Below are 16,005 nucleotides of genomic sequence, written 5' to 3'. Positions count from 1 at the left end.
GTGCCGCTGTCCGACGGGTTCCGTGATTCCGTGGCCGGCGGCGAGGAAGCCAAGGGCCGGTTTCGGGTTGTGAACTTTGCGGCCTCCAGTCCGGACGCCGCGCCGGCGGAGAGCGCGCAGAACGGGGACACGGTGATGAGCGAGGGCAGCCTGCACTCGTCCACCGGCGGCCAGCAGCACCATCACTACGACACCCACACCAACACCTACTACCTCCGCACGTTCGGACACAACACCATCGACGCCGTGCCCAACATCGACTTCTACCGGCAGACCGCCGCTCCGCTGGGCGAGAAGCTCATTAGACCCACCCTCTCGGAGCTGCACGACGAGCTCGACAAGGTACGGCCACCGGACACTTAACGTTACTGGTCCTGCGGACACTGGCTTCAGCGGGCACTGAACACAGATTTCCGTACCGAAAACACACGTTTGACACTAGTTTAGTGGCTGAGTCCTGGAAACACGCTCCAGACACTAGTTTACTGGTGTGGTACTAAAACACGTGTGACATTAGTTTAGTGGGTTAGTATTGAAAACACATGTGACGCTACTTTAGTGGTTTTGTCCTGTAAACACACACACCAGGTACTATTTTAGTGGGTTAGTACTGAGAACACACACACCAGAGACTAGTTTAGTGGGTTAGTACTGAAAGCATGTGTCAGATGCTCCTGGGTTTAGTCTGAGATGACTTCTGATTGGCTGAATGTGTGTTTGGCAGGAAGAATCGTCTCGTCACATATTAGATGAGATCAGTAAACACTGGCTTAATATCAAATGTTTGTCTGGGTGGTGATGCTCCATAACAGTTCACAGAGTCAACATGCAGCGCTGTGACCTTTGACCTGAGCGCAGGGTGACTGTGGTGCATGTGAGGACGCTGGTGGTGGGAAGTGTTATCTGAAGATCAGACTCTTCACTGTATCATTGTACATGTAGTTCAGCGTTGTGAGAAAACAAGGCCAGGCGGTGTTTACATTCTTCCTCTGGACTCAGATGTGCTGAGACTGTGTGTGTGTGTGTGTGTGTGTGTGTGTGTGTGTGTGTGTGTGTGTGTGTTGCTCCTAGTGTCTCTCATGCGATGAACAGGCCTGTTGAGACACACAGACTGTTATCACTTCATGAAGAAAGCAGCTAGTTTGTTTAAAAACTGGTTCAGTTCTGGTGAACGGCAGCGTCGTTCTGGTCGCACAGTTCGGAAACTGAGAACGGCCTGGCGCAGGACTAGTTAGTTTGGGAGCAGCTTTAGCCGGAGGCACGGCGATTCAGCTCTCTGACGACACCGGCTATTATGACTTGGCAGTTTATCTAGTTAAGTGTATTTGTAAGACGCTTCGATGCCAAGTTTTAGAAAAGCCTCTTTGAGACGAGTTATGACGCACGAGCGTTTAACAGTAGTTTCCACTCATTTGAGCTGCGCTCCGGTGCCAAACGCAGCTCCAGAGCGAAGGACGCAAGTACAGCAGCGCTCTGTGACTTTCTCAGGAACAGATGCGGCAGATAACCGGTTAAGGCCTGACCGTAGGCTCTATGAAATGTGCTGCGTTTTGCAGAAGCACTGAGGGAAACGGAGCATGAATAAAACATGTCTTGTGCCGAAACGTGAATGTGCATTTTTGACTGCGCTTGTTTTCCTGTGCAGCGGTAATTGTAATCATGAGACGGTAAAGTGAGTGAAGTGAGCACAGCCGAGAGAAATAACAGTGATTTGTTTTGTGAACTCGGGCATCTGCTCCTGGTGAACTTCTTTTGTTAAATATAATGTGAGTTAGGTGTATGTAAATATCATGTAAATGCTGTGCTGGTGTTTCACTGTGGGTTTATTTACTCTGTCGCTTCGTGTGTGTGTGTGTGTGTGTGTGTGTGTGTGTGTGGAGCGATCGGCTCATTATCCGAGCGGGTCTGGTCAGCGCCGGTGGAGAATGCGCCGTTCACGCTCCTAATGGAGATGAGCGAGCGGCTGACGAGCGCTCCGTGTGTTTGCTGAAGACGCACGAAGTGCAGATGTGTGCTGCAGTAGTGTCTGACTGGAGCCGTTATAACATGCTCTCGGTGCTTTTTTTTTTTTTTTTTTTTAACCACCTTTGGGAGGAGCAGAATTTATGTTTGTGGTTTAAGCAGCCACTTACACTTAGCCTAAGGCATCTTAAACCGCCTCCTGAAGTGCTTTGAGTGGTTGAGTTGCGTGTCAGAGCGCTTTTTCACCTGGTCCCTTTGTGATCGGAGAGTCGTCCAATCAGAGCAATTAGAGCGATTAGACGTGCGGAATTTTTTCTTTTTACCTGCCGGAAGACGGAGCGGGTGTAAGAATGTGTTGTTTGTCGAGGCCCTGTAAGCAGATGTTTGATCCGTCACTATTGTGATGTTGGTGATCTGTGTTCGTGTGCTTTGTGTAGCAGCTGTCAGTAAGTCAACACTGCTCCAGTGTTTTCTGCTGCTATAAATACATCTGTTCAGCTGTTTGTATTGTTGGGAATGGAGTTAAGCTGTGGGGGATTTTACAAAGCTATTTTCTTCTGTTTGTCCTTTTAATGGTTGTCAATTAATCTGATCCCATCCTGTTAATCCTCATGTCATTTGAAGTGGCTGACCTCGTTCTTGTTTTTTCTGCTTTTTATTAAATCAGCGAGACGGATATTTAGATTCAAGCGGCCTGTTTTGACGCGTTACGTAAAGCACTAGTAAAGTCGAGTTAAAGTCCTGCTTTCAGATCGAGGCGTGTTTCTATTGAAGTTACACACAGGAAGGTACTGTACAGCAAATCCATGACTGAATGGAAAGTGTTTTATTGGCTGCTGGCGGTGAATTGAAGCAGATATTGATGTGTGAGCCAGTGAGTCTTTATGGCTGTCAAACGGACGCTGTGACACTTGGCATCTGGTTTTCCAGTTGTTGCTTTAACGGTTTCAGTATTTCATTAAAGCCACACGTTATGTCACAATCGTTGATTAATTTGGGCTCCGTTGAAAAATGCTGAAAGCGTCCGGCGCCGCACGTTTTCGTAGCGTGACCGCCGCTCGATGCGGCCGCATGATATTGACCAGCGAGGACAAAGTCCTGTCAGGACCGATTTATTTCCAGAGGTGTGACTGAGCGGAAACACATGTTGAAATACTGATGCTGTGAGAGACGGACAAACACAGACTGATTTAGCGTGACTGACCGAAATATTCGCTGAGGCTCCAGACGCCGGTCTTTCATGTCTTAATAGTGACCGGCGTTGTGCGCTCTCTATAACGGGCAGATGCTGCGCTTCTTCTTGTCATATCAAGCCTTGACGGCAGCCGTAAAGAGAAGAATGGCTGCTTACTGAGATCTGAGCTCGACAGGGAGGATGGCCGTCCTGAGTTTTGGCCTGCTGAAACCGTTATAGGTTACAATTAACAAAGATATATGTGTATGCTTTAAATTAATATAATAATTGATACTTCTCACTGACCCCTTTTCTTAACAAAAAATAATGGTTTAAAGGGTAAAATGTGGTGTTTATCCTTTTGTAAAACTTTATACGTTATTCATTTTATTTGTGCAGTTCTTAAGAAAAGGTCTTAAGCCTTAAATTTAATTTGAAAGATCCTGCAGGTAGCCTGTGAATATGGAAACAAAAAAAAAAAAGTATAGACCATTCAACACAAAGTGGAGGTGAGGTTAAGAACTGTGTCGACTGTAGGACGTTGCTGTTTGTTTCTAGTGCAGAGATTTTTATGTGTTTATATAATTTATATATATAATTTTTTTTTTAAAAGCACGCCATAGTCAACTTAAATAACATAAATGTAGTTTCCTAACAACAAGATTGTGGCCAGTGAAAATGCTGAGTGCCTGGTAACTCTGGAAAACCACTAGGCTGAGCAGAAAAGTTCACGTCAAGCCCTGGTAGTAACACGAACTCATTTTAGAGAGTTAGCAAATTGACACTTAAGATTGTTAAATGGTCTGGTGGTGGTAGGACCAATACAGTCTGAGCTGAAATGGTCCAGTGGAACCAGGAGGAAAAGTCCATTGAGCTTGTGAGATTGGCTGATTTCAGAAGAGCATACTAGCGGAGTATGGTGAGAGTAATGTGCTATTCCGGCTTCAGCCATAGTAACATTTTTCACATAAGTGTGTTAAACAAATATATATTTATCCTGATATTTTTTGGATTGGAGATGTCTGTCTCAAGCCAACACGCCCGTCCGCTGCTTTTAGAGGTGAAATGCGTGAGAACGGCACTGAAAACGGGCACAGATCAGATCAGAGCTGGATGAAGCCGCATGTGGAAACACTTGGAGGATCTCGGTTACAAAGGCAGCTGTCTCATTGTGAAACTTTCTCTGTGAATCAGGTGATGTGGTGTTTCTCTGTGTCAGTGAGACGCTGAGAGTTGAACTTAGGAAGTAATAGTAATAAAATAATTATCCCTAAGACCATAATGCACTGTATTTGTAAGCTCTACTGTTAAAATAAAGGTTTATGCAAATGAATATTTCTATGAAGTAGGCACTTAATTCAAAATGTGCAGCACAGCAGACGTTATACGCAAGGTCACTAAGCCACTTCAGTTTTAATTCATTTGACAGATGTTTTGTTAGGAACTTGTGTTATTGTGAGAACTATGAAAATCACAGGGAAAGAGGAGCAAGTCCTGACTCATTTGCGTCTTTAGACGCAGGTCTTTCTCCCTGTGGCCTCAGGGCTGAAGAGTCCGCGTAGCCAGATGTCGCTGTGAAAAACGGCAAACCAAAGCTAGACCGAAACGAGTTCAAGTGCTGTATTTTGGAAATAAAATGGAAATTATCGTGACCCACACCTGCCTGCTTTACTCACTTAAAAATCGCTGAGCGTAAGCGTTTGCTTGTTGATATTACTTGAGAAAATGGTGGGTCTTGGTTAACTCTTGGAATTGGTGTTTCTTGTTCATGGGCACAAAGACAGCGCAGCATTGCTAATGGTTACCGCTACGTCAGTCATAGCAATTTCTGGAGTGAGTCTGATTCTGTAAACATAACTGTCCATTTGGTGTTTCCATCAGGATGACCTTAGATGTTAAGTTCCATCTGTCATCGCACGGGTCCTGACGAATGTCGGCTTGATTTCTTTAGGGTTTGTGATGTGGTCTTAACACAGGTGATCTAATAATTGTCCTGGTGTCAGTAGAGGGGACGAGCATGCTGGGATGGGCCAAAAACAAGAGACGAAGGAGCGCTCGTCCCCCCGGCACCTCCGGTTGCGTCTCCGTAGCGACGCTCGTCCCGCGATCCGCACGCGTAATGGAGGCAGCATCCCGGTGGACACGCGTTACCTTTATCACACCTGAGCTTGGTGTTTCAGTGAGTGAGCGTTCATCTGGAGTCAACATTAGCTTTATATAAAACCACTAGTGATGAACCAACATTTCGAGAGGCAGCGCATGTAAACCAAACACTTTAATGTCTCATGTAATCAGTGTTTTAGCTGTGGAAAGATGTCCTTAAAACCATGTCATGTTTACTTTAGGAAAGACATTCAATGTTGGCTAGGAAAAAAAAAAATTCTTTCGATTAACGTGCACTAAATTACATATTACAGTTTTACTTAACTTGTCTTTTGTTTCATTTGAAAAACTGACATGAAGAGTTTTTGCCACCATTTGAATGTTTATATTTCAACAAAGAATTGGAACAAACATAATGACATTTGCATTTACAAAACACACGCGCGCAGCCGCACACACACGGTGCTCGTCGCTCTCAGTCTGCCGGCTGCTGCTCTGATGGTGGTCGTTCCTCTAGGGCGGTCACGATTCCTCGATTAAATCGATGTAGTGCACAGGTTTAATATATGCAGATTTATTATTCACACGCGTGTAGGTTACGTACATGCGTGTCAGAGCGGCTCCGTTCACGGTAAATGCTGCTCCACACAAACTGTTTCATTGACGTGTGGAGCGTCTCAGACTCCGTCTCTGCATGTTGCTGTGAGTTTGGGTTTATTATACCGTTCATCTGGGCATCAGATTTGTAAGGTAAATCATTTATAAACCTACGCAAACACGGGAGAATACCTCAATATCTTTCTTATTATGCTAACGGTTCATTGCGATTTCAAAATAAATGCTCAAACTCTGACTTTATATGTTTTGATGTCCACGTATTCAAGAAATGACAGTGGCTGTAGCATTTCTGTGGTAAAGAAATGGCCAAATATTAAATATTATAGATTAATAAGTGGACATTTGAATGAAATGTTGTTTAGTCAATATTTAACAAGGATTAAGCTGCGTTTACTCTAGCAGTGACTTGCGTCACCAGGGGCTGGCGATTGAGGTTGCTAAATACAAACATTTCGGAGGCAAAAGACTGAATATAATATAAATTAAATCCGTACATACAAACAAAAAATGAGTGAGTGTTTATAATAATACATTATGTATTTTCACAGTTTTGTTCAATAAAACCATATGATTACTTGCTTTTGATATTTTATTTGAACCTATTATTATTGCCTCATTGCTATTATGTATGTGTTTTAAGTCATTGTAAGCCCTGTTTTTTTGCTTGGGTCTGTTTATGTCCTCAAATTGATTTAATTTGCAATTAAAATAATTAACCGATTGTTTGAGTAGTTGTCAGAATAATCGACTAATAATCATTAGTGACAGCCCTACTTTGTGCGCTGCAGTACGGTGTCCGTCACACTCGGTATGGTGGCCATCGCTCTCTGAGTGCTACAGTATAACGGCTGTCGTCCTCAGTATGGCAGCTATTGCTGTCTGAGCGCTGCAGTACGGTGCCCGTCAGTCTTCGTATGGCAGCCGTCGCTCCGTGAGTCGCTGTCAGTCTCCGTACGGTGTCTGTCGTGTGTGCTGGCGCTGGCCGTCTGACGCCCGTCGCTGTGTTTCTGCAGGCGACATCGTCAGCGAGGTCACACGTCTGTCAGATCAGTGTCTTTCTCTGATGGATCCAAACACTGCAGTTTCCCATCATGCCTCCCTGTGCGCTCTCATGTGTCTCTGCAGTGGCGTGGCATCACCTTACGCTGCGGCCTTATGCTCCAATTCAGGCTTGTGTATAAAAATGTACATGTGCGCAGCCTAACAATACACAGTACACCACCTCTAAACACACGTTTCTTAGTGATTACAGTTCTTTGGAAGATCAGCAAGTTATTATATTTATTAAACATGCATTTAATAAAAACATAGGAAAATGTATCAGCAATATTTGACTAAAAAAAAAAAGTGCTTTATGTGAAGGGTTGCAAACGTGAGTACACCCTTGACTACAGTCAACACACATGTAACGTTCTGAAGTGCAGTAAGTCTTTCGTAAGTTTATGTATTATTGCTCTGATCCTGCTAGTTTGCCGTGAATGTGAGTGCAACTACTACATCCGTCCTGCTGAACTCCTGGAAGACTCTTACTGACACTGAACTTCACTTCTCACTGTACTGTACATGCTGTTAGAACCAAAATGATTGACTTGGTCTCATGAAGTCTTCCCAGGAGTCTATGTTTTGTTAATGTGGGCCTTGGGAAAGGGTGAATGCGCTTTAGCTCTGGTAGGTCCTTCCTGTGTGGATAAAGGAACGTGTTGTGTCTCTGGGTGAGATGATGAAACTGTCACTTGTCTTGCAGCTTTCTGCTGACTCCTGCTTGGCATTTTCCTGTTCTTTTTCTTATCAAACAGTTACTCATCTCAACAAGAAAGCCTCTTGTTGAGTTTCTGGATTACTTTTGCTACAGTGTTGACACTTAAAACAGTCATCGGTTAATCTTCTTGTATCCATATCCTGCTCTGTGCAAAGAAGACTCCTTACAGTTCTTGCCCAAGCGGCTCCATTGTCAGCAATAAATCTGAGAATGATTCAGTGGGCTTTACTATACAAACAAAATAAGAGTTATTATAATACAATATTAAGCTCTAAGAAATATATTTCAGTTATTTGACGGTGGAATTAAAGGAATAAAAGCTACAGAGACTGAATGATCACTTCTGAAATAAAAAATGCATAGTCTGTTAATTATGTATTTATATTATATAATATATTTAATTAATATAAGTTTTTCAGGCAAGAGTAGTAAAAGTGTCCTTTTATTAACTTTTTTTTTTTTTTTTTTTTCCCTCCCCAGCCCTCCTGAAATGCCACATTCTCTTCAAACCAATGTTTCCATCAGGCTTTTAAGAGATCTCTTACTGAAATGTAATACTTTACATTTTTTTTTTTTTTTTTTTCTTCTTCTCCATCTCTTATGAATGAATCGTGGGAGATGAGCCCTGGCTCTTAATGTGGCGTGCTGAATGAGCTGAAATGGGCGCTGTGGGTTTGCTGGGGGCTTTTCAATCGTTTTCAGTTACAGTTGCGATCGGGCCCGAGTAGATCCAGCAACAATGAGCAGCTTTGTTGAATGAGATGAGCTCACCTCGCCTCGCCTCGCGCCGCTCAACGCTCCCATTCACGTTTACGCACGCAGCCAGCAGGACGACTCTGGCCATCACTCGCTGTTCTCCGACCCGTCTGGAGTTTATCTGTGCTCATGTATGCAGTTTGCACAAACATTGATTGAAGGATTGAACAAGGATTGAAGTTTTTTTTTTTTTTTTTTTTTTTTTTTTTTTTTTGAGTGTAATCTGAGTGTAAACTCTGAACTGAGTGTCATTCATGCTCCTGGTACAGTTGACATCAGCTCTCTGGATCTGAAATGGCTTTTCCTGAGATTTTTCACCTGATATAAACTTTTTTTTTTTTTTTTTTTTTCTCCCTTTAGTTCCTGGATCAAAAAATGGAAGACCTGCCCTACGTTATATTTCTCGTTGAAAATCTGGATTCACTCAAATGCTTCAGTAAAATGCAGACGCTGTTGCAGATACTTTTTTCTTTTTATTTTAGCCTTTGAGCACTCATGCTTATGTTTATGCTTATTAGGATTACATTTGTACGAGCGTTTCCGTGTCTGTAGTCCACGGACACCAATGCGTCTTAGATCAGTGTGTGTTGTGCAGATGAGCTTTAGTCAGTCAGTGTGTTTGAACAGGTTTGAACTGAGTGTTTGTTCTGGGTTCACTGCTTTGCAGATGTGTCACTTATCAGCAACAGTTGCAAATTGTGGTATGTTCATATCTGTTTTTCTTTGCTGCTGAAGTAAGATCAGACACCCAGCTAAAACCGATTAAAACCTTATCGGCCTTCAATCTGTCTGAACACTTTCACACCAACAAATAGTGAAACGGTGCAGTAAAATCCTGTAATTGATCACACTAACGCTAGCGAAAATAAACGATTTACAGGAAAACCACTTCAGATATTTGTCATCTACTGACATGCTGTTGAGTGGCTTGTTTTCACTGAAGTCATCCTCAGGGCTTTACAATCCATGAAAACGTCAACCAGTTGCGTAAATTTAGCTGCGACCGTGTCTTCAGAACTAGTCTGACCAACTAGCAGTATTAGTCAAGGGGTGATCTGTCTTTTCAGATTTAAAATAGGCCACTCTACTTTATGCATCTGACATTAAAAAAGATGAGAAAAAAAAAAGAGATGACTAACTTGTAAGACTAGTGTAAGCTGTTTCTGCATCCGTTCAGCTGTGAACTACAGCACCGCCGCTTTCATTTACAAAGGGGTTTTTTTTTTCTTTCCCCCTAGAAAGTATGTGGTAGTAGCTCGATAAATAAACATGCACAGGAAGTCGGCGCATTTCCCAAAGCGCACGCATGTGGCAGATGTGGGAGTCGTGCCGCTTCTGTTGCGCGTGACGTTATCTTCAGCTGATCGCGTACAGCAGGCGGTGTACGTTACGTGTGCGTGGCAGAGCTCCACACCGGGCAGAGACGTGCGCTCGCGCATTTGAACGAGGGTCGTATTTCCCCTCTGAATCTCCTCAACTTGTGACCGCCTTCTCCTGAGATGAAGAACACGGAAGCGGCCTGTGAAAGAGGCTTCTTTCCATGAAGTGGCCCAAAGACTAAAAGACCCGTTTTGACAATATGAGTATGAAACGCAAAGAAATGCCGCAGCAAACTTAACACCACGCGAATTTCACTCTCCGCACAACCTGAGCTCTTCCGAGCGGCCGTTTGACAGGCGCTGGACTGCGGCCGCGCTCCTTCGGGGGGCGACCCGAGTGCTCGCTTCCTGTTTAGAGTGGGTTCTGGCTCATTCCCACGTCAGCACGAAACTAGATGTGTGATTTTTAAACCCTAATGAAATGGCCAACAAAGCGACCCATTCACCACATCCTAATTGAGACTGCGGTGGGATTGTTTTCCATGATGCATTTGGAGCCGTGTGGTTAAATGTGCCTTCTGTTTACCCGTGTTAATTACGTTATTTATTTCCAGATCAGTCCATCAGCATCCCTCCCTGAGAAAACAACACTGCCCATATCTCAGGAGCTCAGTTTTCCCTTCATTTCCACGGCGTGAGTCTGTGAAAGTCCAGTATGCGAGCGTCCCGTCAGAGCTTATCCTGCATCAGAGACTCTGACTGTCTTTCAGCACTTGAAACTGACTGTTAAGTAGCATGTCATAAAAGTTACTGTACGCGAAGACGTTATGCATGTCGTATTTAGACTAAGGTTGTATGTTATGTTATATGGATGACTTTTTGTTTTTATTTCATTTGTTTCTCTCTTTTAAAGCTAGCACACTGCATAGTCCGATGGCACAAGGACTGATGAAATTCACGTGGTGTTAAGTTTGTTACAGCATTTCTTTGCGTTTCGTATTCATATTCTCAAAACGGCTCGAGTCCTGTTTTCCAGTCTGTCTTGTAGTACTGAAGATGGCAGATGGCTATAAATCAGTGGTAAATCGTTAGTGCTGCACAAATGACGTCTCATGACCTATATTTTATTTTGAAGTTATTTGTCAACATAGAGGTCAGTGTGACAATTCCTAATTCATGTTCCTTTCTTAATGTGAATGCTTTATTAGTGCTGCTATATATAACGGGGAAAAAAGTTTGACTAAATGTTCTTTCAACAGAGTTGCATTTTCTGTTCCTTAAACTCTGATATTTGCATCACTGTTGACATGAAAAGATGAGTGTTATCAGTGAGTCCTAGAGGACAGGGCTGCCGCGTGCGTGTGTGTACACTGAGATTCCCTACATTATGAAGACTAAACGTCCCCACATGTACAGTACTGCCAGTAAATTGTGTGGACTTTTTTTTTTTTGGTTCCCATGAGGAAATAAGCTTCTATATCACACAGAATGAAGCATTTTGAAAATGTATGGGGTAGTTTTAGGTGTAGAAGTGGATGTATAATACAGTTTGTACAGTAGAAAAACCATTACACCTATGGAGAGTCCCAGTGAACCACACACGTCTAGTCTTTCATGTGCCCCTCGCTGAGCCTCGCTGATTCATGACGAACTGTTGAAAAGCTCAGACAAAGCCCTGTTTTCATCCGCTGCCGCACGTCCTTTCCCGGTTGTGTCCGTGCCGCCGGTCGTCTGCGGGACGCCGTAGCGAAGGCATCCGCGGCGCTCGTGTTGACGGATGGCTCGAGTGACGCCGCGTGCTCCAGGTTCCTCGCTGATGAATAATTGATGCTCCCTTTCTGTTCCCTCTGCCTTAAAAAATCAGCTAATGTGTGCTGTGAATTCAGCTCCTGCTTCATCAGGATCCCATAAAAAGGCCATAAAAATGACTTTCAAAGAGAAGTAGTTGCCAGTTAGCTTTCCTAACTTGGGTTTGCGATGTCTGTGAGAGACTATGGAGAGCGAAGCAAAAGGCGTGTGAAGAAGCGTTCGTGTCATGGTCGTTATACAGTAATATATGACCATCAGTGAGGAGGAGAAATGAAGCAGAAAACACTGAACTCTTGTGTTTGGTCATTCGCATGTCGCTCAGAGAATGGCACTTCTCACTGCTGTTTAAAGTCTGACTTGTGTCATTAATCTGAGTGGAAAAGTTGACAGGGTTTATTTATTTTTTTTAATTCTGGCCTGGTTCATCTGTTGTTGTATTGTTTACCACTTTTCCCTCCCATGTTCACTTCTGGGAATAAAAACAGAAGACATGGAATATTTGGTAGGGCCAAAATGTTAAACTGAACAAGTTTCACAGTTAATTAAACTTGTTTTGGGGTTAACACAATTAAAACAAGTTCTAACATAATTTGTGAGAAAAATAAAATACTTCATACTGAAATGATCTGAAATAGTTTCTGTTCATCCTGTTATTAGACTGCGCTGTGAATTGGGTCACATTATTTGCTGTCATTATTAGTCATAGGAGAGTGTTTGTTTTAATAAGCGCTGATCACCGTGTGTGAAAACAAATCCTTTCATTATTAGATCCCTGCCTTCATCGGGGTTATTCATCACAGATTAAAGGTTGTGATGTTTCTTTTTTTTTTCCCTTTTTGTGGAGGGGAAAAGTATTAGTAAAGTGCTGCCAAGTCATTAGGCGTGTAATACAGTATGTCCTGAAGCCAGCGGCCATCAATAAACACCGCTCAATGTCACATATGAATCCCATCATCACTCACTCATTCGGTCAAGGACACGGTGGAGGACGCGAGCTTCACGTGCCCTTCGGCGGGAACGAATATCCTGAAGAAATGTGCTGGTGTGGAGTGAAGAGAGATCCTTCGCTCGGGATCGGGATCTGTATCCTCCCTGAGATACGACCCCTTTCTCCTGTGCTTTTGTCCTCTGCGCTCCCGTCGAACCGACGTCGATACGGCCCCCGGCTCCTGCGATCGCATTGAACCCCTGCCTGCTTTTTCCACGCGGTCAGAACCGGAGCTGTGTGTGTGCTGGACAGGATGTTGTAAAATTCACACACTGTCACTGTAAAGTCAGGCAGGTCATTTATATCCCAGGAGCTGTAATGGCTGGCATTGTTTCTGTGGAGGAGGGACGCTTCCTGTGTTTGACCTTTCACAGACGCAAGGACGGCCGACAGCGCTGCTGTCTTGAGCTCAGGACTGTTTTAATGTTTGCGGTTCATTTCAGTTTGCATTTGCCACATGTTGTTTCGTGTCTACAGCATTATAGAAATTAACTGGAGAAACGAACTGTGTCATGAGAAGGATGTCACTGTGCTTTGTTTTCGTTTTGGTGATTCCTCATTGCGTATTACTCTGTACTCAGACGTATCAATGCGTGTGTTTCTCTGTGGTTGCAGGAGCCGTTCGAGGATGGCTTTGCTAACGGCGAGGAGCTGACGCCTGCCGAGGAGGCCGCGGCTAAAGAAGCCTCCGAGTCTAAAGGAGTGGTGAAGTTCGGCTGGATCAAAGGAGTGCTGGTAAGATGAGTTCACGGGAGATCATCATCAAACGTGCTTCGGCAGACGTCCGAGCGGCGGTTCGCGTACGGAGAACGGCATTCGTCTCAGGACTGTGGCCGCCGCACCAAATCAGAGATGGGAATGAATGTAATGTGGGCGACCAGTGAGATTTTTCTGCTGTGGGTGATAATTGTGTTTTTTATTAGTTTGCTATATCTGCTGCCCGCAGAGAGTCCTATTAGAGGCCGACTGCTAAATCGCCAAGCTCTTGTAATGTTTAATATGCTAATACTCTCAACAAGCCGCGGCTTTGCTCGGTACAGACCGCCTTCCCCGCTGACACGTGTGAATTCTGTACAAGCTTTACGGTTCACAGATCAGCTCTGCTTCTCGTCTCTCGGTCAATATTTTGACAGGTCTTCCTTGTCCTTAAAATTGTCCTCATTTTCACCTTCCCAGTCTTAACATTTGACACCAAACAGCTTCTCATAGTGTCGACAAGTGAAAATTCATTTTCATCCAAAGTGTCTTTCAAACCACGGCAGGAATTCGGTCGACGTTTGAAACCGGTTGGCGTTCAGACGCGTTTGAAGGACTGATCTGGGGTCTCCGTCGACAGGCTCTGCGGCGTCACGTCCGTTACCTCGGAAGAAAACTTGAAGGAATAGCTTCACTTAGAGGCCGGTCAGTGGATGTAGTGTAAAAGAATCGCTAGTTGTTCAGCTCTGCTGTTATGATCATGTAGAGCTGGTAAACGTGCCAGCAAATTACTGATGATGATATGGTGTAAACTCACCCGCAGGATCTACAGCGGGCAGACTGAAGCCGATCCGACTAGAAGCCTAGAAAGATTATTTTAGATGCGTTCCAGATCGAATAACGAGCTTCGTCGTAACGGACGTGACGCCGCGCGTGCCGTCGACGGGCCTCGGCCCGCAGCTTTCCTTCGAACGCCGACGGGTTCCCGTCCGCCGTTCGTCGTCCCGGCGAACGAGGTTTGAGAAACGGCTTTGGTCCTTGATGTTTTTGTCAGCATGAGTCTAAACTGCATCCTTCCTCTGTGCAGGTGCGCTGCATGTTAAACATATGGGGTGTGATGCTCTTCATTCGAATGACATGGATCGTGGGCCAGGCTGGAATTGGTAGGTTTGACTTTGGTCGGCCGTGTGAATTAGCACTTCAATTCGCAAGCAAACTCTTGTGTTTTCCATCGAGCTGCAGTCATTTCTCATGCACACGCTGAATGTGGCCGTGAGGCGCTGTGTGCGCTCAGCTGTCATTTAGCGGCTCCGGCGCTGGAAATACTCTAGCGCGTACAGTGCGACGGCGGCCGCAGACGGCTAGTGTTTAGTGCTCGACTGAGTTGTGGAGACGTTCACTGTCGTTTCACCTTTCTGTTTCCACAGCGTATTCCTGCATCATTGTTATTATGGCAACTGTTGTGACTACCATCACGGGCTGCTCCACTTCTGCCATCGCGACCAATGGCTTTGTACGAGGAGGTAATTAAAACATTGTGGCACCGTACACGTCATTGTAACCGTGACTGTGCGAAGACCATTCGACGGGTGCCTGCGCTACACACAAATGACACAATGTTAATAAATGCTGATGTTCTATAAACGTCCAGTTGTTTACTGTACACAAGTCGTCCTAACAGGGTTGACATTTTAAGCTCCGCTACGGGCAGATGCGAAGTGCATAACAAAAATGATAGAAACAAGACTTTTACTTTTCAGTGTTCGCTTGTCGTTTTGTTCTTTATAGAACTTCATAGAGTGGTACATTTTACAAGAGCTCTTATTAAATATACTACTCTAGTCTATAAAGAACAAGAAGACAAGCAAACACTGAAAGGATGAGTGAAAGTCTTCTTTCTATCATTTCTGTAGACTTTATTTTACTTAGTCAGATGTGGATATTTATGACAACAGCAAGTTTTATGAACCCTGTAGGATATAGTTGTTGTTCCTGAGGTTTTTCTCGTTTTTTGCGGCAGTCTTTTTGAACTCCTGTCTGAGTGTGACGCATCTAACCGCTCTAGCGCTAAACTAAGGGCGGTTGAGGTTCTCTCTGTAACGCTTCCAGTTCTCACAGGCTGTGGGGAAATTCAATAGAAAGCGTTTTAAGATGGCAGTGTTTTTCTCTCAGGCCATCGTGAGCTTCGTCGGCAGTCTGGAAGTCAGAAATGGATAGCTGACCCTCTCTACAGGCCTTCATCTGAGACGGGGCGATGGCACTAGATAACATTTTTGTTTCAGTGTGAAAGTGAATCAATATTTTTCCACGAGCACCTCAGGCGTTAGTTATTAACCCAATCACAGGAGGGTGTGTGTGTGTGTGTGTGTGTGTGTGTGTGTGTAGGGTTGGGTTTGCTGAGATGAGATTTGGCTGTCTCTGCCACTTTTTTTTTTTTTTTTTTTTTTTTTTTAGATCTAGTTTAGAGAACTGCTTTCTCACACTCATCAGGACATTATATTTGCTACTTTACATATTTTGTTTCAGCATTACATGCAGGTTTTTCGACGTGCGTTTTTGCTAACGCTTCCCGTCACGTTAATCTGAGATTAGGCCTAATCTTCTCTGGTATTCCAGCAATTTATTAATACACGCACAATTTCATAAATAAGATCTAGCATCGAACGCTCACTCGGGTCGACGTGTCCTCGATCTGTGCGCATGTCTCACCCCCGATTATTAGGAAAATCTGTAGACGGGGCTTGAACATGGGAAGATGTTTCAGCATAGCCGAGAGCGCTGCTCTGTTAGTGGTAACTCGACCCGTTGTGATCTTCTCCAC

The 16,005-nt window shown here is 44.2% G+C and overlaps 1 protein-coding gene across 1 annotated transcript in view; it reads left to right on the top strand.

Moving 5' to 3' along the window:
• Positions 1-16,005, top strand: part of slc12a2 (solute carrier family 12 member 2) — a 35,612-nt gene continuing 19,607 nt past the window's right edge. Inside the window, 4 exon segments of the mRNA XM_051105349.1 lie at positions 1-342; positions 13,104-13,223; positions 14,272-14,347; positions 14,612-14,707. Coding sequence (XP_050961306.1) covers positions 136-342; positions 13,104-13,223; positions 14,272-14,347; positions 14,612-14,707 — 499 coding nt within the window. The 5' untranslated portion in view covers positions 1-135.

Source organism: Labeo rohita, unplaced genomic scaffold (genome assembly GCF_022985175.1).
Source record: "Labeo rohita strain BAU-BD-2019 unplaced genomic scaffold, IGBB_LRoh.1.0 scaffold_97, whole genome shotgun sequence".
Classification (NCBI taxonomy): Eukaryota; Metazoa; Chordata; class Actinopteri; order Cypriniformes; family Cyprinidae; genus Labeo; species Labeo rohita.
Note: the sequence above shows the minus strand (reverse complement) of the source record. Positions and strands in the feature narration are given on the sequence as shown.